Here is a 23511-nt window from a genome sequence, read left to right as displayed (position 1 = left end):
ATGCTCACGAGTCGTGAGGACACATCCTTTTGTCCCAGCCCTGGTTTAAAATGGTACGCAGAGAGACGTTTCTGCCCCACTACATCACAGACAGGCTGTCCAGTGAAGTATACCACAACCTTATGAGAGCTGGTATGAGTCCACGTTGCATGCTCATTGTGTAATAATTAAAAAAAAAAAAAAATTCTTTAGAACTTTTAATGGTTTTTGCTGAAAAGTGAAAATGCCCCAATAAAGTAAAGTGTGAAATTTTGTGACCTATATTCACTCTTTCAAATGGCAGGGGGTTATTTTCATTTCAACCCCACCTCATAATAAAGTAATGTTTAATATGATGATTGACACTGAAATAACCACTAATGTTCCTTATAACAGAAAACTTCCAATGAGCCACAAAGCCAGTTGGTAAGTATGGAAATTGGTGACTGGCATAAAAATCTGTCCTCATCGCATTGTGGGCTTTTGGACATTTCTGCATTTTCTATGTTTTTACAGTTGGGTGTTAAATCTTTAAATTCATCTGCTATTCTTCATTGTGATTGCCGCTACCTTTATGTATACCTATTCATAAAATCATGATTGCAGTGGAGACTGTCAGAACTATGGCGATGAAATTAAAACTATGCCAGTAGTAATTTCATTATAGTGTGGCTGCACACTTTACCAACACTGTCATGCTGATTGGAGGCCATCAGGTGGTGCAGTGAGCTCATGAGACTCACAAGGTTGAGTGACAAATGTGCACTTGCATTTCACATGGATGGTGTTGCTATGGTAATCCAGTGCTGTCAGTGGCTTTTGCTGTGTTTGGCTCGTCAAAGAACCCTATTCTCTTTTACACTGAAAGCACAGCACATATAAACACATAAACAAACCACTGTTTGATACAGCAGCAGGCTCTAGCTCCCTTTATGTGTTGTACAAAAGCAGCATCAACCTTTTCAGTGGTATATATAATGTATGCAAACTAAGAATCACAGTTGTGTCGAACAGTTTTGAGCTAAGCGCATCTTATCTGGTTCACGTGTCTCCTAGAGGCACGGTGTGTCTTTTGGCAAGTGGAGGTGGTGAACATGGTGATGGACAGATGGGAAAGGCGGGGTTTCACTGGGCAGTGAATAACGGAACAGACTGAAATGGAAGAGGAACTGTTAGGGTGAAGTTGGGGTGGGCCGATAATGATCTGGATATTTTAAATCTGGTAGTGGATATCTGGGGAGCATTGAGGCATAGCGTGGTTCAAAGCAGCAGCTGTCATGCTTTTAAGACCAGACATAATGTGTTGTCAGAATAAACACAAGACCACATGTACGGTACACATGATAAGATGCATGTATGACTCATCGCACAGAGCAACAAGTTGCTCTCCTGGGCTCATGTAATCTCTAATTCAATCGAGCATGGACACGCTGATAATGCATGCCACACACACGCACACACATCTCTGCCTCTTCCTCTTCATGCGAATACATCTCCTAGTCTCCACCCCTCTTTCTATACTCCAGACTCATGCTGCCTCCTATCTGGCATTTGTGGATTTCTTTGCCAGGTCCTCCGGACACAGCAGGGATATTTATGTGTGTTGTACTGTCCCCTACAGCACAACACCCAAAGGACAATCACAATTTGGATAGTACTGTACAGCAACTGCACTGATGAGGAGGATTTAACCGGCTCGACCATCAGCAAGAAGTCGATGACTGTCAGAAATTGATGATGCCGTGCTTCAAGAGGGTTTCTACAACAGTGTGAATTGCAGTGATCTGATTTTAAGTAGAAAGAAATGGGTGTGGAGGGAGGGTGAGCTTACTGAAAAAGAGAGATGTCTTCAGGTGGACTTCTGTTTGGTACCCAGTGGGATTCAAAGAAAAAGGATGCTGCTTGTTTTGACAGAGCTTGTCATGTTACAATTTTTTATAATAATTAGAGCAGGACAAAATGGCTCACCCACATTGGCTCTCGCTGAGTTTCACACATGGTGTGAAATGCGAAGGAACTGAGATGGATTTGAACTTTTTTCTTTCGTCTCCTTTACTCCTGAGATTTGTTCCACTGTGTGCGATTCGTAATTTCTCATAGGCTTGAAATGCTATGTGGAGATTTGAGAATATTTATTGTTCTCTTCTTAAATTTGTGTCATCAAATAAAATATAGAGGTTTAATTTTTGCTGCAGTGGTTCCTATATTTTATTCTACAACTCTGACTCCACTAAGCATTTTCACGTGTTCTTTTTTTCTTCTGGTGGACCAATCATACACTTAGAAATACAGTATTTTGTGATTCTTTTATATTTTTACACATATATTCTTCTAACTTTCCCCATTTTTTCCACGGAGAAAATGATGTCTCGATACTTTTCCTCTCTTCACCTTTTCCTGTGCACTTCACCATGCTGATTGTGTGGTGCTCAGTAATCCTGACTTATGTGTCTATCTATCTGTCGCTGTCTTTCCTGCGTAGCTTGCTAGCTTCCGACAGAAGCGGGCAAAAAGCGACAGTGCGGGGGCGGCGAAAAAGACGCAGAAGAGGAAGGGCCAGAATGTCGCACAGAATAACCGCTCGACGCAAGACTGCCACGTAGCACCAGCCCTTTCATCAGCCAATGTCATAAAGCTGAATAACAAGCCCAGCTATGAGGTACATCAGATACTGACGCAACTATTCATACTGAAATGCCTATTAGTCATTCATTAATAATGGGGTCAGAGGAGGCTGCAGAGATTAGGTTTGTATTGGCTGTAAAACTAATGATTTTAATAAATAGTTTGCCATTTTTACTACAAATTATATTGTTACATTATGGTTCCGGGCTTCTCACTTCCTGACCCTCACTGTGTGTCTAATTTAGATATTTCAGTGAATGTTTGCACAAGTGGTCTGTGTCTCCTCACGGTAGACATTTGTTAAAGAAATGGGTCACTAACCATCAGCTTGCCTGGAGGGCATGTTGTCATAGCAACCTGGACAGGATTAACTGTGCTAGTGTTTACTTCCTTTATAAGGAGAATTTTATCTACATTGGCAGATGTACACCTCTAACAACTGGATTGTAATTTTATTTTTTTTTGTGGGGGGGGGGGGGGGGATTCCCACTAAACATGTCTTGTGTATAAGGAGGCAACCCCCCCCCCCCCAAAAAAAAACAAACAAAAAAAAACGAGCTAAGTAAAAATAAGTAAATACATCTGGACTTCATCCTGTAGGAGCTCCAAAATCAAAGGATTCAGCAGGACCAACAAGAGGATCAACCCCCTGCTGCGGAGCAAAGCCCGTCCCCTGTGGAAGAGTTGCAAGAGGAGGAGCTGACTGCACTAACCGGCAAAGAGCAGCTCACAGTATGCACAATAAATCCTGCAATTTGCCTAGAAAATATTTTTTCCTTTGAGAATTGAAAATGCCACATACTCTCATGCACTTCAATGCATCCAACTAAAATACAATTTTCCTTTCAAGTCATTTGTTTTAAATGTACTTCATGTTGTATTGCTATTGCATTTGAAAGTGAGGAATGAGTGATTTCTTGTTATTTAAATTGTGGGTATGACTTATCTATACTGCCAAAATAGGCTTAATGCCATTGTTATATACATTATATTCTTGTCCTATGTTGCATGTGTGGTAGACTGGTCACACAAGGTTGCGTACTCCCATCTTTCCATTTTTATTTTCCATTTATATTAATTGATTTGTCTTTGGACTGCTTATGGTAAAAATGCATGCTATAATTTCAAAATTACTCAGTAAAAGTGCAATAGTATACTTTATGAGAGTAATGTACCAGTATATGTCACACTAGGGTGTTGGTCTCATCTGTTCGAATGTGGTGCTACTTCTTCATGCAACAAGAAGCGAAATGAATTTAATTGGCACATTATTTATTTATAATGCAAATGTAGCACGAGCAAGCAGAAGTTAACAGGCTAATTAATGTTATTATATGAGGCACAAAGAACTCGAAAGTAAACTGCTTGTTGTCGCCACTGAATTGACAAAAATTACAACACTGAGCTAAAGTCCCTTTCACACCGGGCCTGCATACAGTTTTATATGCTGCGTATCTAATAACGCAGGAATGTCTGCATCAGTTTCGCGCAGCAGGGGGGAGAAGCTTGAGGAGGTGAGAACGCCAAAGAGCTGCAACCAGACTGTAATGAGCAGGTGTGCGCTCTGATTTCTTTTCTTGTTTATCTTTCTTCTTGTGCAGCGCTGCAGGTGTACGCTCTGATTTCTCTTCTAGTTTCTTCATGTGACCGTGGAGCTGCAACCAATAAATGCTTGCGCATGCTATCTGTCCGTGAGGGGACGTGGAGATGTCCTGTACGTGGTGATCGGTCTGTGAGCAAGAGTTGATGTAGTTTATTTAACACAGTCGTGAGAGAATTCATACGGAGGTGAGAGTGCTGAGGAGCTGCAGCCAGGCTGCGTGACTTATAGCTCGCCAACAATGGAGCATAGCAGGAATCATAAGTTGGCATCGGGTAGTGTTATCTTGTGTGGGTGTGGCATCCAGTCGGTGTAAGTATTGTTACTTTGCCTCAACTTGCGTGAAAACTACTTCCTTTCTGCATCCAGTGCTCTATGCCGAAAAGCTGCAAAAAAAATTAATAAACGTTAAATTTTTTTGCGTCCGTTTCACGTCGCCCGTTGCATCCCTCAGCATATTGTGGCGTTAGGCTGCAAAACCTGATGTCGTCATGACGCCACATGATGCAACTCTATGTTGGCCCAGTGCGAAAAGGGCTTAAATGTGTGCATGCATATGGGAGAGGTGATGGTCTAGTGGATCGTCATTTCAAACCCCCACCAGACTGAAACAATCACAAAATGCCATTGGGCAAGGCTTTTAGTCTCCTAGCTCAGTGATGTCCAAAGTATTCCAGAAAGGGACAAGAGGGTACAGGTGTTCTTTGCAGTCAATGATTCCAGCAGGTGATTTCACTGTTTAACATCATTTTGAGCAGATGGGATGAGTTCACTAGGTTGTCATGTGTGTAGAGGGTGCCAGCTTCTAGCCATAGATAATACACTATATTTTTTTTGTATATAAGGTACTTTGAAATCTAAGTTGCAGGACCAGCCAAATGAGTAAAAAAAAAAAAAAAAGTTTGACTTGTAATCCAGACAATAAAGTACGTAAGACGGACCAAGTGACCCACACTTGGTTCTCTTTGCAGCAGTTGCAACAGGCTGTGGAGAAGCGTGATGAGATCATTGCCAAGCTCAGTGCCAACCTGCAGGAGGCCAAGGCCAGTAGAGACCTGGTACAGCTAGAGGCCCATTCGCTGACTGGTCAGATTCAGGCCATGCAGAAACAGCTCCAGCAGGTATTTGTGACTGCCAGATAAATGACGCCACATCCTTCTTCCCTTTAGCATACTCACTGCTTTTGGCTATGTCTATCAACTATAAGGATCTAACCACATGTCTTTGTTAGTTTCTTCCCTACTAGTGCATTTTTATTTAAAACCAGACTTTGAATTTTTTTTTTTTACCTTTTTAATTAGAATTTCCAGTCACTGAATTATATATATTTTTTAGTAGAATAATCACACAGATATCCAGAATCAAGCAATCATATATGCAAAGCAAATGTACTCATATCTGACAAATTATCTTTCACACAGACTACCATGGGGTTCCTGCGCATTAAATCTCACTCAGGTGTTGAAGTTTTTAATGCTCACCGACAGCAGAATCTGCCAGGGCAGGACTCAACAGATGTCAGTCATAAGGAGCTGCTATCAGTGGAATCTTTAAGTGTAGATTCCATTTCACAGTCATCGATGGTGGAAAACTTCAGTACTGACGGTGATACTGACACAGATGATGTTCTGCAAAAGCTGAAGCGTGAGCTCGAAGAGGAAAGGAAAAATAGCCAGTACATATGTGCCAAACTAGCAGATGCTAGAGAATCACTTTCTTTACTGGAGGATGAGAAGAGAAGTTGGGAAGTGGAGAGAGAAGAAAGAGAGGTCCAGCTAAAGTCCCTCCAGACTGAACTCGGACAACTCCAAACTCTGTGCCTTGAGGTGCAACAGTACAAAGATGAGAAGGAGAAACTTAACAAAGAAGTGCTTGAGCTACGGAAAAGGCTACAGGAGGAGGTGCAGAATGCAGAGAAATTTGGGCAAGAAGTATCCAACTCTGCCAGTCGACTGCAGAGGCTCCAGGAGGAAAAACTGAGGCAAGAAGAGGAGATGAGGATGCTTGGTGAGGAAGTGGAGACAGTCAAGCAGCTGTTGCAGGAAAGAGAAGAAGAACTTAAGTTAAGAGAGGAAGAGATAACAGGACTTAAAGCTTCTAAAAATATGCAGAATCAAGTAAAAGCTGATCTTAATCTGGATGAAGAGATCATTTTAGAAGAGGCCAATCTAGAAAATTGGCCTGATCAAGAGAGTACAACTGCATCGATGCCTGGATACATTCTGATGGAGCGCTACTTGTCTTCGGTTCATCCGGCACATTCAGAGACCTCAGCCATCAGTGAAAGCTTGGAACAAAGCAGCATGCTGGATAACTCTGAAAACTACAGGTGAGAGGACTGCTAATTTCTCTTATTAAATCAGTTTTACATAGTTCACTCTTCTCTGCTCTGTCTCAGCAAAATGATTTAATTTGTCTTTTCAACTGTATTCACAGTTTTGAGCTGAATAGTGAAGTGCTAGGTGATGGGCCTGTGTTATCAATTTCACACTGTCTCAACGAGGAGCACAACATCGATATCCTACAGCACTCCCCTGACGCCCCTCTGGCCAGTGGTTCCAGTCCTCAGTCTCTGTCTCAGTGGCTTAATAGCGTTGGAGATGTGGATGAGTTGGAGAAAAGTAGGGATTCGGAGCAGCAGCGTGAGGATGTAGACCTGGCGAAAGAACTGTTGAGTCAGCAGTTTAAGGAGCTCCATGAGGAGCTGGCTTTCAAAGACAGGGACTTGAATGTGTTACAGGAAGAAGTTGTCAAGAGTGCTGAAGAGCTGGAGGAGGCCAGAAACAGGTAATAGAAGTTATTATGGTGTGTGTACGCATTTTAGAATTTAAAAAGTGTGTGTGTGTGTGTGTGTGTGTACAACATAGAGAAATATTGGATGAAGAAAGCTATATTTCTCTATGTTGGACAACTTGCCATCCATCAATTGTTATGTTCTCCACCCCCCTCCCAAATTAAGCAAACAACAAGGAGTCAAGTAAATTAGATCAATTCATTTTGTTGTGAACAGCATATGAATGCTTGTAAAATGTCAGTAGCGTGCTTGTCTACCTTCTTAGTGTTTTTGGCATCCTTGGAGTTCAATATTTCCACGTTCCTCCTCTGTGAACTCAGCAAACCTCGCTGGCAGACAATTTTCTGCTGTTGTTGACATGTTTGTTGCCATTTTTTTAACCAGCGTCTGTCAGCTAGTTCCTGACCTTCGTATGCCGCGCTCTGATTGGCTAGCTGTTGGCAGTAAGCTCTAACGCTATTGGTCAGTGGGAACCGATCCAATATAACTTTTGTTCCTGGCCTTTTTGGATCCAACATAACTTTATGGTGCCAAGCATGCCAAAATACAGGTAAATGATGGACAGAAAGGCTAATCTGTGATTGGCCGTTGCAGTCTGAGTGGAGAACATATATATATATATATATATATATATATATATATATATATATATAAACAACTTAAAAAAATATGTTTGGTCAGGTGGGCCCAAGTAACAGAAGAGCTCCGACAGGCTCTGTGGGAACTCGAAGAGGAAAAAGAGAAGAGGAGACTTATTGAGGGGGAGATGAACATGAAAGCACACGAACAAGACAGCCTTAAGAACAAATCCAATGCCTTATCCGAAGAAGGACAAACAGTGAAAGCAGTGTTTTTGTTGGGAAAGGAAGATGAAACATCACAGCTTTTCCTTGCTACAAATTCAGGAGATGAAGACAAACTTGTAGGGGAGCAAAATGCAGAGGAGACTGTGCACCCACCTCCTCAGAATCATCAGGAGCTGGTGGCTTCCTCTCTACTGGATATAAAGCAGGGTGGAGAATATAATAAAATGACCCCAGAACTCACTGATGATAACCAGCTACAAGAACTAAAGGTATGTTCAGTTTGGTTGTGTTAGCTGTTTGCTAAAATGGTAGAAATTCTTGCCTCTGTGTGGTCCTGTCTTTATTTAATTTTGTTTTTCCCCTTTCCCCACAGACTGTAAGTTGAAAATAATAGTTTAGCGTCTTAAATTAGATTTAGCTGCAGTATTCAGGAAAACTGTTTTAGATAGTGCTGGAAAGCGAAACCTATAAAACAAATATGAAGCAAATAGTATGCAGAAGTTGGAAATACTGTATTAAGTAAATTTGCTAATGTTGCTGCTTCAGCAGCCTAATTTTGACTTTTTTATATTGTCTCAAGAGGCATTAAAGGGCATGTCTCACTCTAGTCAACACTATCTTTTAAAAAAGGATATACCAGATTATAAATCATTGCTTCCAACTCTTTAACTTGTTTGAGTCCTGATAAAGCTGATAAAAGTCTAATAAGACAGAGTGCGTCTGAAAAATGCACAACAGATTGACGGCCATTTTGTTTGATAATCATGATGTAACATCAGGCACTGACTATTACCTGTGTCCATGAACGGAAAGAATAGAATCTGTGGTTAGATCCATGTTTTGAAGACCATTCTCACGCTGTGCTGGGCTTCACTTCGGCAGTCTGTCCCAGAGGCACTCAAAAAAAAAAAAAAAAAAAAAAAAAAAAAAACTATTGCTGTTGCTTTTGTCAAGTGACTGCATCCTCCTAAAACACACATTTTAATCATTTTAATGTTATCTCTGTCAGAGTCCACAAAAAACACTGTAGAATATTCACTTTATCCACATTCATTTCAATAAAGGGCCTCATGGTGCGTTACCCTACATGATGTCATCAAACTCCACTTTCCTCACAGCTTCATGTTTCTGGGCGTTTATCAGCAGCAGGTGAAATCAGACTAAATTCCCCATGTTTATGACTTAATTTGTCAGGGCATATGGCACCAAAAATAAAAGGCAACACAACAATATTTTCATAATTCTTTAGTTATTTAGAAAAGTCAGCTCATTTGACATTTTATTTACTAGTGACACACACTTTAAGTTTCTTCCAGTCTCTCATCACAGGTGCATTACAGTTTTAAAAATGGTTGTCTTATCCTGCAAGATTCACCTCTCCTGATAGCTATTACAAGCCAACAACTCAATTTCATTTTGTTTAAAAACTGAAATCTGTCTGGAAGCCATTTTTTTGTGTTTTCCAAAGACATCGAATCTACTCACTGTACTGTAAACTACCTTAATCAAAAGAATGTAATATATGGAGAATGCCATTGAGATAAAATATAACTGATTTGGTGCTTTAAAGTTTTGTTGCATTTGTACAGGTTTTACTTAAAGGTGTCAAAGAGAAGTCAGAAGTAAAAAAAAAAAAAAAAAAAAGGCTGATGATAAAATGATTGCATTTAAAGCTAAGAGTTTTCTCTTTCTCCTTGCTTAAGGACCATTGTGACCGAGTCATGTCAGAACTTGAGGAGACTAAAGCGAGGCATAAAAGTGCAGAAGATCTGCTAACTCAGAAGTCTGTGGAGCTGATTTCAACAATAAAGGAGCTTGAAACATCACATGCAAAGGTCCTAGATGTCCAAATGGAAGTAGACAGACTTCTGGATAAACTGGAGAAGAGTCAGAGCAGTCTCACCAGGGCCGAGGAAGAGAAGCATAATCTAGAGTTCCAGATTCTCTGTCTGCAGCAAAACCTGGCAAACCTGGAAGAGTCACAGGCCCGGGTAATAGAAGAGAGGGAAGAACATAGAAAAAAGGAAGAAGAAATGGATGGACGGATTAAAAAAATGGAACAGGTACTTGAGGAGGAACTTGAACAGTTTGAAGAACTGCTAAAAGCCAAGGATGTTGAGGTCAGGCACACTCAACTGTTGACTCATTTTGTGTAAATGTAAACTTGAGTTTGCTTACCGTGATACGTAAAATAATTACAGTTGACTGAAGAGAGGGAGAAATGGGAAGAGGAGCGGCAGGAAAAGCAGAAAGAGCTCCTTGATATCAGGCATCTTCTGGAGGCAGAGAAGAGGGAGAGGGAGGTGGAGGTGAAGGCTGTCATGGAGAGGCAAGCCTTGGCTATCGCAGAGGTTACAGACAGGCTCAGGGATTCTCACCAGCAGGAGATAAAAGATCTTTTGGAGAAACATCGACAGGAGGTGGGTTTACATAGAAACTTACAGTACATGCAGAAACCTCAGTAACTTGAAATAATGCATGTAAGTGATTGGAGTAACAGTGTAGGGTAAGTACAGTCTCATTTGAGGGTGGGCGCTAAAGAGGTGAAATGTGATGCATATGATGTAATTTCTCTATTTCCGGAGACAGAAACACTGCACAGTTTTTGGGCAAATTACATGCAAACAAAGTGAAAATGCAAATTAAAAGTGACGAGGCGGTGGAAAGTGGACATGCGTTGCGGTTTGTTTATGACCCAGAGCTCAAACGTGTCGAGGCGACTGTGCAGACGAGAGAATGGAGCTACTCTGGTTAGCTGTGTCAGCTAACACTTACCGACACGTCCTCTCACATTTGCCTTGTCTTCCCTTCTCCACTGGGAACTGAAAAACTGCACTTTTCGCGACTGCTTTGGTGATTGCAATCGAAAACAAAACAATACAACATTTTTCCTTGTGAATTGAATGTTACTTATATAGTGGTTTTCCATCTCTTGAAACACTTTACAATGATTCCTCACATTCACCCATTCACTTGTACACTGATGTCAGTCATGTTTGGCAAGATGCTCAACTGCACATTGAGCATCTTGCTCAATGTACCCCTTAGTGATTTTTTTCCCCCTGTCTCATCAGGGAATTGAACCTATGGCCCTCTGTTACAAGTCTGCTTCTCTAAGCTGCTCCAGTTCCAGTATGCACTTTCGCTGTACTTTCTAGTGTTGTAAATACTCTTAATTTCTGATTTATAGATTTCTGAGTTGAAAACTCAGCAGGAGAAGGAGCTGTTGGATCAGAAAAATAGTACAGAAGAACAGCAGACGAAACAGATTCTCTTAATCAAGCAGGTATCCCAGAAATTGCGATTTATTTATTTTTTTCTCCTTATGCTCAAAGGTGTTTAGACCTTTCTATTTCCTGTATCTTTTTTTTTTTTAAGTTGAATTCTGTTTTGTATACATTTGACATTTTTGGGATCTTTTGTGAAACTATTCGTAGTGTGAAGGAATGTCAGCTGTGACATGATAGCCAAGTACTTCCCTGTGCATGATCAGCATGAGAACCCCAGCTGCTGGAAAATGACAAGGACATGCTCGTTTGTCACTTTTGGGAGACACAACACTGGCATATGTTCCCACACCTGACCTGATTTTCTCATGGCTGCCATTTTCTGTGATCTTCTCCAGGTCACTGAACGAGAGCATGAAAGAATGATGCTGGAGCTGACTGCCAAACACAGTGAGGAGATTAATCAAATGAGGAGTAAGATCTCCTCCGAGTTGATTGAGAGCTTGGAGGTTGCCCACCAGGCTGAACTGCAGCAGATACAAGTATGCTGTAGATGTACACACTAATAGTTAATTGTCTCTTATTTTTTCCACCTAACAGTTTTGTGGTCACTGTAAATTTGTCACAATTACTCTAATTTGTTACTTAGTGTAGTAATCCTGGAGATTTAGATATTGGCTTATACCCTCTTATTCTACACACTGTACAGTTGTTATTATTTACATATATTTCTGACTTCCACCCCACCGTACCAGGAGCAGAACCAGAACTTGGAGAAGAGAGTATGTGAATTGCTCCAAAGCACTGGTTAGTGAGTGTAATTAAATTTTTTGCACCTAAGTGTACTGAGCATGTGCCATTATGGATGTGCATGAGTCATCCCTATTTGTTAGGAGCTGGTACAGGGTATGAATGAGCACAATGACAAATGTAGCCTTCAGTTTCTATGGTGCTGCAGATCACCTAATCTTTATTTTTATTTGCATGTTCAGATGAGTTGAAGCAGCAGTGGGAGGCTCAAATTTCTCAGGAGAGAGCTTCCATGGAGGAAATGCAGTCCAAAGAGATACAGGTCAAGCTTTATTTTAAAAAGTCACACAAATGATACGTTTAAATTGTATCAAGAAATATAAGCTCATACATTTGTGGTCATAAGTTTCCCTACCCTGACAGAATTTGTAGCATGTGTACTATTCTTAAAAAAACCAAACACACAAATAATTAGGCAAAACACATTACTTTTATTTTGTTGGGCTATTAAATTAAACCACAAGGCATCACAAATAGTGCCATCAATAAAACATGGAAATAAAGAAAATGAGATGATCTGTTCAAATGTTTACATACCCCGAGATGTTAATAATGAGTATTGCTCCCTTTAGCATCAATGCTGATTCGCTCTTGATTTTAAAAGCCTTCAGGCCCAGTAAATTATTGGGTTGTGTTTGATGAACTGCATATTTGAGATCTTCCAAAAATGGGTCATGATATTGAGGTCAGGAGACTCTGATGGCCACTATAGAACCTTCACTTTTTTTCTTCTGTAGCCACTGAAGGGTCAACTTGGCCTTGTGCTTCAGATTATTGTCATGTTGGAAAGTTTAAGTTCATTATATGTGTAGCTTTCAGGCTGATGAGTGCAAATTCTCCTCCATTTTTTTCCTGACAAAATCTGTAATCATTTTGCTGTCAATTATGGCTAAAAAAAAAAAAAAACATCAGCAGTTTATCTCCATACTTCACAGTAGGGATGGTGCATTTTTGGTTATAGACTTTGTTGGCTCCTCTGCAGATATAGTGTTTATGCTTGGGACCATAAAGTTCAATTTGTTCCAGAAGCTCTAAAACTTGTCAATGTGCTGTTTGGGAAATTGTGCTGTTTTCTGCCATTGGTACAGCAATGGCTTTTATTTTTTGGCATCCTTACCGTGCAGCCCATTTTGGTAAAGTGACTCCTTATTGTGGATCTTGAAAGTCACACCACATTCTTATAGTGAGTCTGTATTTTAATTGAAATAGTTTGAGGGGTTTTCTTTGTATCTCTTGAACAATCTTCATGGCAGTTGAGGCCGAAATCTTTGCTGGTCTTACTGACTGTGGCTTGGTGTCAGCAGAACAGCTAATCCTCTACTTCTTTATCAAATTTTGAAGGCTACTGGCTGGCATTTCATTGGATGTTTCTTTGGATATCTTGTTTTATGTACGAGTGTCCTGTTCCTGTTTATTTTTATTTATACTTCAACTACGTTTTCCCCATGACTCAGTAGCCATTGCACCCTGGAGAGGCTGCCAATCTATCGCAGAGCCAACCCATATAGACAAACAAACACATTCACACCTACGGTCAATTTAACATTTTCAGTTCACCTAACTTGCATGTTTTTGGAGGTGGGAGGAAGCTGGAGCACCCAAAGGGAACCCAGGCAAATATGGGGAGATCAGGCAAACTACACACACAAAGGACCAGGTGGGAAGCAACCTGAGGACAAAGTCTTCTGTACTTTTCAAGTGTGTTTCATCTCGCCGCCAGCAGCTGTCTCCACAGAGCAGTAAACACACGGAGTCTGCCATTGTTTATGTTTGTGTCGCGTATAAAACCAACATCACTGCAGTTTGCTCTGCTGACCCCGCCCATGTTGAAGAGGTACTATTTGTAGTAGAAAAGGACGCACCTGGAACCAAACCGAGTAGAGTCGAGCCGAGTAGTGCTAGTTCTGTGTAGTAGAAAAGTGCCTTTACTGTGAGGCAAGAGTATTAACCACTAAGCCATTGTGCTGCCCACTAAAAATGCAACTATTTATTCACAGGCACTAATTACAATCAAACATGTCACAGGCATGGAAATGGACCTTTAATAGCCAGTTAAACCAAGTTGTGTCAACTTTTCAGTCAAAACATTCAAGAGTATGTAAACTTGGGTGATTATGTGCCTGGTTAGTTCAATTTTTGGCAAAACTGTCCAATGTTTCACACATTTTTGTCAGGGGATGTAAACTTATGAGCACAACAGTCAGTACAGTTTCTTTATCATGTAATCTTTTGCTTGTGTTTTTCTCAGACTTTGCAATCAAAGTGGGAGGAAGAAAACAAGAGCTCCTTGTCAAACCTTCAGTCATCGCTATCAGAAACTGAGAACAGTCTCGCTAGTACTCGAGCAGAATTTGCCGACAACAAGAACACCCTCCTGCAGACCAACAAAGCTCTAAATGAAGTTCAGGAAGCTTTGTCCCACACAGAGTTAGAGCTGCAGCAGTCAGAGGCAAGATTGGAGGAATTCCAGACTTTAAGTAAGGAGCATGAGCAGAAATTACAAGAGGAGCTGAAACAAGCCTGGGCTGATAGAGATGCTGCTGCCTGTAAGTCTTCTTATACACATTCTCCCTCACTTGTTTTACATATCTGAAAAACACTGTATTTGTATATGCTGTGTATTGTTGTGAGCCAGCATCAGAATAAAATACAAATACAAGAATGAATTGTACAGAGTTTGAAGTAACTCTAAATGTAATCAATCTTGTTGCTGTAGCTCCACACAATCTTATAATTTGTGATTGTCAACTTCTTTGTCAGTAACTACACAGTCTTTCCCAGAGTTTAGTCATTTATAGGTGCATTGTATTGGTAGATGTGTAGTGTGTTAAGTAATATATAAAATGAGTACTGGAGGAGGAAATACAAAGTCAGAAGTGTGTTCCAAAAGATTTTTTTTTTTTTTTGCGTTAGAAAATCCAGGTAACAAATTCAAGGAATCTAAGAAATAGTTTTGCTTCTGTGTCGAGCTGTGACACAGAACAACATTATACAGAAATCAGAAAATCTTTATCATTGAAATGAGTTTAGGATACCATCTCACTGCAAAAATGTAAAAATAGAAATTGGCAGATAGGTAAAGGGTCTATAAAAATGGGAATGAAAACCTAGTCATACAATCATCCAGGCAAACATTTGTCAGAAAAATATTGCACATTCAGAATATATATATATATATATATATAAATCTTGCACATGGTGATGATTTATTGCATGTGGTACATTATTTAGTAGCTTTTAGGTAAGTAGTGGCTGATGGGTAGAAGCTATTTCTTAGTCTGTCTGTCTTTGACTTTATGGATCTGAAGCGTCGGCAGATGTGTCTGCAGCTGTGCAGCTCTTCAAGTCAGACAGCCTCTGACTATCCACTGGGCAGCACGTATGACCCTTGGGAAGTCTTTCCTCTATGCTACTTTGCAACTAGAGAACCATGCACAGGGACAGTAGGTTAGCACCCTCTCTACTCTGCAGTGATGGAAGGACACCAGAGGTTTCTCTGAGATGTTCTTCTTCCTGAGAACCCTCAAGAAGTAGTCTTTTCTGGGCCTTCATCAGCGCCTCAGTGTGCAGTCCCAAGGTCAGGTCATTGCCGATGTATACCCCCAGAAATCGGACGTCAGAGGCCCTCTCCACACAGACCTCGTTGATAGCAGTCGGATTTTGTGTTTCTTTTTCCTGAACTCTATAACGAGCTCCTTAGTCTTATATGTGTTCAGGAACAGGTTGTTGTTACGACACCACACTGCCAGTCCCTCTACCTCATTCCTGGAGGCGGACTCATCCTCCCTAGAGATGAGCCACACTACTGTGGGGTCATCAGCGTACTTGATGATGGTCTTGCTGTGGTGGACGGGGGTGCAGTCATGTGTGTAGCGATGGGGGGGCTCAGCACACAGCCCCGTGCTGAGCTGGTGCTGAGACTGATGGCTGTGGAGAGGTGGGGCCCACTCTAACTTTCTGGATGTGCTCTGTGAGAAAGTCCTTAATCCAGAGGCAAATAGAGTGTGGGAGTCCAATATCTGTCAGCTTGGACACCAGTCTGTGGGGGAGGATGGTGCTAAAGGCAGAGCTAAAGTCTATGAAGAGCATCCGTACATAGCTCCCCCGCTGCTCCAGATGGGACAAGACTGCATGGAGGGCAGTGATCACGGCATCCTCTGTAGACCTATTAGGTCTGTAGGCAAACTGGTGTGGGTCGAATTAGGGTGGGATAAATGTCATGATGTGGTTCCTGATGAGCTTCTCGAAGCACTTCATCACCATGAGGGTCAGTGCTACTGGTCTGTAGTCATTGAGACTGTCAGTGGTCTGTTTTTTTGGGGAGAGGGTCTGTGATGGAGGATTTCAGACAGGACGGGACATTAGACTGGCGCAGAGACTGGTTAAATATCCTAGTTGGGACCCCGGCCAGTTGATCTGCACAGTCCTTCAACACACATACTGAGATGCAGTAGCGTCCGGCTGCCTTCCTTAGGTTGCCAGACTGCAGTGTCAACCCACAATCTCTTTACTTGTTCCTGGGCCCCTTTCTAAGGTCATAAAATTCACTGAAATATCTTAACAGCTTCTGAGTATTCTGCCAAACTGTTGTTGCACAAATGTGGTATAATGTTCATTTTATTGATTGGCCTTCAAGATCACCTCTGGTGAGAGAATTGTTTTCACTGCATTTACACTTGTTCTTTTACTCACTGTCTTGTCACTGCTCCTTAGGTGCACTGGAGGAGTTGGTTCATAATCAGAAGTCAGTGCTGCTGGAGAAAGAGCAGCAAGTGCACCGTCTGGAGGAAAAGAAAGAACAATTGCAGCAAAAGGTGAGCTGAGTGATTTTATTTATTTTTTATTTTTTTTAATAAGGGTATATGCACAGATTGATTTGCGGCACAATGTGTTTAACTTTTATTTTGTTTAATTTTATATTTTGATTTTGAAAATATCTGCTAATTAGCTGGCTCAGTTTTTTTTTTTTGTTTTTGTTTTGTTTTTTTTTGGAGAGAGTATACAGTAAAGCAGTGATTCTCAACCGGGGTGCCGTGATCGATCGTCAGGGGTGCCGTGGGTATTTTTCATATTCGCGATTATTTTTCATATTCGCGATTACCGTGAATTATTTATTTTATCCACAAAGCATAAAACGACTCAGAATCTGACGTCAAACGTGCTGCAGCCTCGCTCTCGTCTTAAAGCGGGACAATAACAAGGAGGCTGACGGCAGATTAAAACAGTGCCGTCTTCTTCAAAAGCCGTCTAAAATGCGGAGCTGTCGGTGTGTGTGTCTGCCTCTGTGCCTGTGTGTGCGTGCGGCGTTAACAGGCTGCAGACTGCGAGGGAGGGGGTGGGTGAGGGAGATTCCTGAATGCAGGCGCGACACGTTCAGTGCGCAGCGAGCGCGGAGCAGAGAGGATTTTAACCCGAGTGAACAAGCTGCCTTTAATTCTCTCTGAACTTTCTCTAAAGGTGTGATTCTGCCGTTACCGTCCTGTTCACACCATGTGCGCGTCGTATGCTGAATGTATGAGCTCATGAGATGAAATAAACGGTCAAATAGCTTTAAAAACATATTTAAAAATGAGAATATATGAATGAACTGAGCCGCAAAAAAAAAAACAATGTTCAGACGCACAGATCTGAACTTTAACAGCAGTTATTTTCCAAAGGTATTTATTTGTTCAATCTTGAGCTTAATGCAGTGTTTAAGCACAAAACGTGACTGATGAGGAGAAACAATTTCAGAAATGCAACAGAAACAACCACAAATCAGAAAAAGTTGGGACTGTATGTAAAATGAAGATAAAAACTAAAAATGTTGCACCATTCCCAGTTTCTCCACTCACAGAAGCCAAACGTTCTTCCAGAGTTGTGTAATTATACTACAATAGTAGAATATAAAGAAGGGGAAAAAAAGAAGAAAAAAAATAGACAATATATTCGTCAATCGCAATTATATGTCTGACAATTAATCGTCTCCAGAAATTCCTAATCGTGACAGCCCTACTTGAGATCAGAGCGCAAAATGCTTGAGGATTTTCGAAATGCGGTGTTTTCTGTATCGATTTTCTATTGCAATAATTGGGTTTTGCGCAAAACCAGAGGTAATAGCATTATAATATTATTTTGGTTGGTGGTGTGCCGCAGGATTTTGTAAATATAAAAAGGGTGCCGCGGCTCAAAAAAGGTTGAAAATCACTGCAGTAAAGCATGCTCTCAGTTTTAAATCAGTTGTTGAATTTTGAAACTAATGAATTTTCTATCTTGGAAACAGGTTGTGAATCTTCAAGAGGAAAAGGTCTTACTGAAGCAGAGCTCAAAAGAAGAAATGAGTCAGCTACAGATCCAGCTGGAGAGCATGAGGACTAGTCGCCAAGAGTTGGGAGGTGAGAACCACAGCATAACCATCTCAGTTTTATTTTCACCTATGAAATTTAATGAAATACATCCATCCATCCATTTTCTTCCGCTTTATCCGGAGTCGGGTCGCGGGGGCAGCAGCTCAAGCAAAGCCGCCCAGACCTCCCGATCCACACACACCTCCCTCAGCTCCTCCGGGGGAACCCCAAGGCGTTCCCAAGCCAGCTGAGAGATGTAGTCCCTCCAGCGTGTCCTGGGTCTTCCCCGGGGCCTCCTCCCAATGGGACGTGCCCAGAACACCTCTCCAGCAAGGCGTCCAGGGGGCATCCGGAAAAGATGCCCGAGCTACCTCAACTGACTCCTTTCGACATGGAGGAGCAGCGGCTCGACTCCGAGCTCCTCCCGAGTGACTGAGCTCCTCACCCTATCTCTAAGGGAGCGCCCTGCGGAGGAAACTCATCTCGGCCGCTTGTACTCGCAATCTCGTTCTTTCAGTCATGAGCCAAATCTCATGACCATAGGTGAGGATCGGAACGTAGATCGATCGGTAAATCGAGAGCTTTGCCCCCCCTACTCAGCTCTCTCTTCACCACGACGGTCCGATACAACGACCGCATCACTGCAGATGCTGCACCGATCCGTCTATTGATCTCACGCTCCATCCGTCCCTCACTCGTGAACAAGACCCTGAGATACTTAAACTCCTCCACTTGAAGCAAGGACACTCCACCGACTTGAAGAGGGCAAAGTACCTTTTTCCGGTTGAGAACCATGGCCTCAGATTTGGAGGTGCTGATTTTCATCCCGGACGCTTCACACTCGGCTGCAAACCGCCCCAGTGCACGCTGAAGGGGATGATTTGACGAAGCCAACAGAACCACATCGTCCGCAAACAGCAGAGATGAGATTCTGTGGTTCCCAAACCAGACCCCCTCTACACCCTAGCTGCACCTAGAAATTCTGTCCATAAAAATAATGAACAGAACCGGTGACAAAGGGCAGCCCTGGGAGAGGCCAACGTCTACTGGAAACAGGTTTGACTTACTACCGGCAATGCAAACCAAGTGCCTGCTGCGGTCGTACAGGGACCGGATAGCCCTTAGCAAAGGACCCCGGACCCTATACTCCCGGAGCACTCCCCACAGGGTGCCCCGAGGGACATGGTCGAACGCTTTCTCCAGATCCACAAAACACATGTGGACTGGTTGGGCGAACTCCCATGAATCCTCAAGCACCTGATGGAGCGTGTAGAGCTGGTCCAGTGTGCCGCGACCAGGACGAAAACCACACTGCTCCTCCTGAATCCGAGGTTCGACCATCGGTCAAATTCTCCTCTCCAGTACTCTGGAATAGACCTTACCGGGGAGGCTGAGGAGTGTGATCCCCCTATAGTTGGAACACACCCTCCGGTACCCCTTCTTAAACAGAGGGACCACCACCACGGTCTGCCAATCCAGAGGCACTGTCCCCGATCGCCACGAGATGTTGCAGAGGCGTGTCAGCCAAGACAGTCCCACAACATCCAGAGACTTAAGGTACTCAGGATGGATTTCATCCACCCCAGGAGCCTTGCCACTGAGGAGCTTTCTAACCACCTCGGTGACTTCGGCCTGGGTAATGGATGAGTCCGCCTCTGAGTCACCAGTCTCTGCTTCCTCTTCGGAAGACGCGACGATGAAATACACAATAAATATATTCAGAAAAACTCAAGTACAGCATAAAACTGGTTAATCCTTTAATGCATGAAAATGTCCTTTGCCAGTGATGACAGTGTGTGATGAGTAACAGGAAAACTGAACAGCCTTATTCTTACATCTCTAGTACTTATACATTTCGATTGAATTTCTTTTTTCTGTCTTTGCTGTCCATTGTATTTTACAGAGCTGAAGAAGCAGCTTCTAGCTCGATCATCTTGTATTGATGACATTGAGCGACTAAAGATGGAGTTTAATGAACAAAAACAGGAAATCAAACAGCAAAATGAGGCTGAGTTAGAGAGTCTGCGGAGGTTTGTCATACAATTTTCAAGTACCACAATAGCTATTGGTGAAACCTCATGTTTACAGTAGAAAGAGTTTTTCTGATGGTTATTACTTTGGATTGGTAATAATACTGTTTGTCACACTACATATTTCTAATATGTTTCACCTTCCCACCCTTCTGCCACAAAAAATTCTGATACCCTAAGGTACTTTGAGCAACGGCTGCAGTCAACAGAGGAGAGCTACAGAGAAGAAATCGCTCTGCTTCAGCTGAAGCTCGTGGAAAACGCCTTGGAAGAAACTGTGACTAAAACTACAGGTGACAGGTATAACAACAGAGCTGTATGCAAGAACAGACATGTAGAGCAAAAGATGCATCAACTAGCCTAATGTTTTTTGGGGGGAGAGGTCTGTGACTTTGGTCTCTGTGTTAGTTTCATATCAATAGTGCAAGCTGATGAAGAAAAGTCAGATTCACTTTGTGATACTGAGAAATGCAAGGTAATTTCAGTCTAACAAAATCACTGTGTAAAATTTGCTGTTTTGAATCTCTGCTTTTACCTGGCATATGTTTAAATTAGACTGATTTTGGGCATGATTGACACAGCGCCTGCTGTTCCCCTAGGATGTGCTTGGTACATTGCGTCTTCAGTTGGAGGAAAAACACAGAGCAGAGCTGGAAGATCTGCGAACATCGCTGACACTTTCCTTTAAGGAAGAGCTGCAACAGGTTAGACTAAAAAAACTCCTTATGTATTTAAGCAACTCTTTTCCAAATCAGGAAATAAACACCTCAGAAATAATTGTTTTACATTGTAATTTTAGGTGCGCTCACACCTCACAGACCATTACTGTGAAGACTTACAGAAACTGAAGACTCAGCATGCCCTGGAGGTAGAGCAACTCCGAGCCAGACTCTCTGAAAGCCACTTACAAGGTACTGCACTCATTGATTTTTCAGTGTATATGAATGTATAGTATTTTGTGTTTAAACCCTCATTTATTTTTCATCCTAGAGCTGACACGAGTCAGTTTGGAGGCAGAAAGGCAGGCTGAGGTGAGGAAAGGACATCATTTGTACACCCAATTGGTTTATGGAGCGTGTGATGCAACATTGTCATCTGTAATTAGCTGGAGGTTGAACAGAGGATGTGGCAACATGCAGAGGAGCTTCAGACAAAAATGATAATCATCCAAACACTGGAGAACACTCTGTCTTCTTTGAATAAGCAGCACGATGGTGAATTGCAGAGGAATACACAGCAGGTACAGCCGTATGCATCCACCTCAGCAAATAAAGTGAAATGTTGTTGTTGTTGTTGTGTAAATTCAAACTAAATCTTTGCAGTGTCATGTACTGACACTGCACTGAAACAGAGGTTTTGAATGTCATTTGAGGATTTGAAGTCATGTTTTCTTCTAATTAAACAGTCTCAGTGTGTTGATCTGGAGAACACCCAGAAACAGGAAAAGGATTGTCTACAGGAGGAAATGCAAAGGTTGGTAGAAGAGCTTCGAGAGAAATATGAAGCACAATTGAGTGTACTGAGGGCAGATTTGGAGAGAGAGGCTGAGGAGAAGATCAACTTTGAAAAACAACTTCAAGAAGAGAAGATGAAATTAAACTCTGTACACTCTGCACTCAACAACAAAGATGGTAAGTTTATTTTACAGGATTGCCATGTCAGTAGTTTACAATTGGATTAGTGTTGTGAATTGAATGGCTTTAAATTGTTTCTCCAGAAGTATCAAACTTGTTGCATTGTCTTGCAGACTCAATAGTGAACCAGAAACTAAACCAGTTTGACAGTGATGTGCAGAGTGCAAAGAGCTGCAACACAGCTGAGATCAAGCACACTGTTCCCGAGCAACTGCAGCAAGATCAACAGAAGTAAGATCTGTTCAGGCTCAAAATACTAACCTGTGCTCTCCAGTCCAGCCCTGCAAATTTTTAATCTTTCCTTGCACTGACGAGCTACATCTGGTGACTACCACATCTTCATTAATGAGCTGTGGGTAGAGCACTGAGTGACTTTTGGGGGGTTGGGCACAGAGCACGAGTCTCTGAGGACCAGAACTTGAGGAATACCTCTCTAAAATATTGACTGTACCTGGGGTTTAAGGGTTTGTCAGGGATTACACTCAGCTTAATTTAATTTATTTAGTTTATATAACACCAAATCACAACAAAGCTGCCTCAAGGCGCTTCACACAAGTAAGGTGTAACCTTACCAACCCCTAAGACAGCACACTGGCGACATTGGTAAGGAAAGGCTCCCTCTGCTGATATTGAGGAAGAAATTCTGTATGAAACAGTTCATTACTTCCTTCATGGAATTTGTGTTTTCTGGAGCATTTGTTAGTCTGTCTGGTAGTATTACTCAGGTGTCAGATATTCTCCACGTGCCTTGAGTGTATAATCAGTACTATCAAAAGGGATGCAGATGTTAATTCAGCTTTTTTTTTTTTAATTGCTTCATTTCTTTCATAGTGAAATGAAGCAATTTTTCTGGGTGTTGTTTGCATGGCTGTGAAAACTCTGCGGATCCGCGGGATTCCACAGATTTCATCATGGGGAAGGGGAGTGGGGTGTTAGTGATGTACTCTTTAATCGTGATCATCACTGAGTTTTTAAAATGCTTATCGCAAAGCGTTCTCTTTTTTTACGACATCGTGTAAGTTTTATAAGTCCGCAGGCACTGATCTGTGTGTTACAGATACAAATCAGTTTCCTCGGATTCGCGGAGGAAAAATGTCACTCAAAGCGTAGCTGTTATGACAGTTGTCATAAAGCAGGACTAGTTGGTTGCTGCGGTGATGCTGTGTGGCTCCTGTGCGGCGCTTAAGCGAAATGTAGCATGTGGACATCCCAAACTTTCAGAGCTTTCAAGTTTTTAAAAGAAGATTTGTGCAGCATGTCTGTGTCACGGAGCGACGTCGCACAGAGAGAAGATGGCGAGAAAGACTGTTTGAAAAAGTCTTATAAGGACAAGAATCCGTGGAATTGTCGCTGGCTTCATCAACAAACCGGAAAAGTGAAGTGTGCCATCAGGAAACACGGTAAGAATTTTTCTCTCCCTGGAAAATAAACATTCTGCTGTTCAAACCTGATTTAGACAAGATTATGTGACTTTTTTTCACTAATCTAGACTTTCTTTCATTGTAAAATAGACATTGTGGCTTTGAATGGATTTAGGCTGCATGAATTTACACAAGAATATGTGACTTTTTACTATAAGGTATGTTATTGATATTTTACCCTGATTTTCCAAATATTGTACAAGCTTTAGCTGTGGTTTTTGAAATGCTGTAACAGTCTTTTCAGTCCTCATAAATTTCA

The 23511-nt window shown here is 41.8% G+C and overlaps 1 protein-coding gene across 4 annotated transcripts in view; it reads left to right on the top strand.

Moving 5' to 3' along the window:
* pcnt (pericentrin) overlaps positions 1-23511 on the top strand; it is a 68453-nt gene that overhangs the window by 2779 nt on the left and 42163 nt on the right. For 2 of the 4 annotated variants that reach the window (XM_034159469.1, XM_034159470.1), the window contains exons 2-25: positions 2462-2638; positions 3205-3334; positions 5174-5325; positions 5626-6533; positions 6641-6991; positions 7680-8073; positions 9508-9924; positions 10006-10224; positions 10995-11090; positions 11430-11573; positions 11787-11838; positions 12024-12103; positions 14090-14387; positions 16555-16655; positions 18101-18215; positions 20071-20197; positions 20378-20497; positions 20606-20672; positions 20797-20901; positions 20997-21108; positions 21188-21228; positions 21303-21437; positions 21603-21828; positions 21945-22062. In XM_034159469.1, coding sequence (XP_034015360.1) covers positions 2462-2638; positions 3205-3334; positions 5174-5325; positions 5626-6533; positions 6641-6991; positions 7680-8073; positions 9508-9924; positions 10006-10224; positions 10995-11090; positions 11430-11573; positions 11787-11838; positions 12024-12103; positions 14090-14387; positions 16555-16655; positions 18101-18215; positions 20071-20197; positions 20378-20497; positions 20606-20672; positions 20797-20901; positions 20997-21108; positions 21188-21228; positions 21303-21437; positions 21603-21828; positions 21945-22062 — 4685 coding nt within the window. Of the gene's footprint in view, positions 1-2461; positions 2639-3204; positions 3337-5173; positions 5326-5625; positions 6534-6640; positions 6992-7679; positions 8074-9507; positions 9925-10005; positions 10225-10994; positions 11091-11429; positions 11574-11786; positions 11839-12023; positions 12104-14089; positions 14388-16554; positions 16656-18100; positions 18216-20070; positions 20198-20377; positions 20498-20605; positions 20673-20796; positions 20902-20996; positions 21109-21187; positions 21229-21302; positions 21438-21602; positions 21829-21944; positions 22063-23511 lie in introns of all 4 variants that reach the window. The other 2 variants (XM_034159471.1, XM_034159472.1) reach the window with 2 other exon arrangements.

Source organism: Thalassophryne amazonica, chromosome 19 (genome assembly GCF_902500255.1).
Source record: "Thalassophryne amazonica chromosome 19, fThaAma1.1, whole genome shotgun sequence".
Classification (NCBI taxonomy): Eukaryota; Metazoa; Chordata; class Actinopteri; order Batrachoidiformes; family Batrachoididae; genus Thalassophryne; species Thalassophryne amazonica.
The sequence above is the reverse complement of the archived record's forward strand: the minus strand, read 5'-3'. Positions and strand labels throughout refer to the sequence as shown.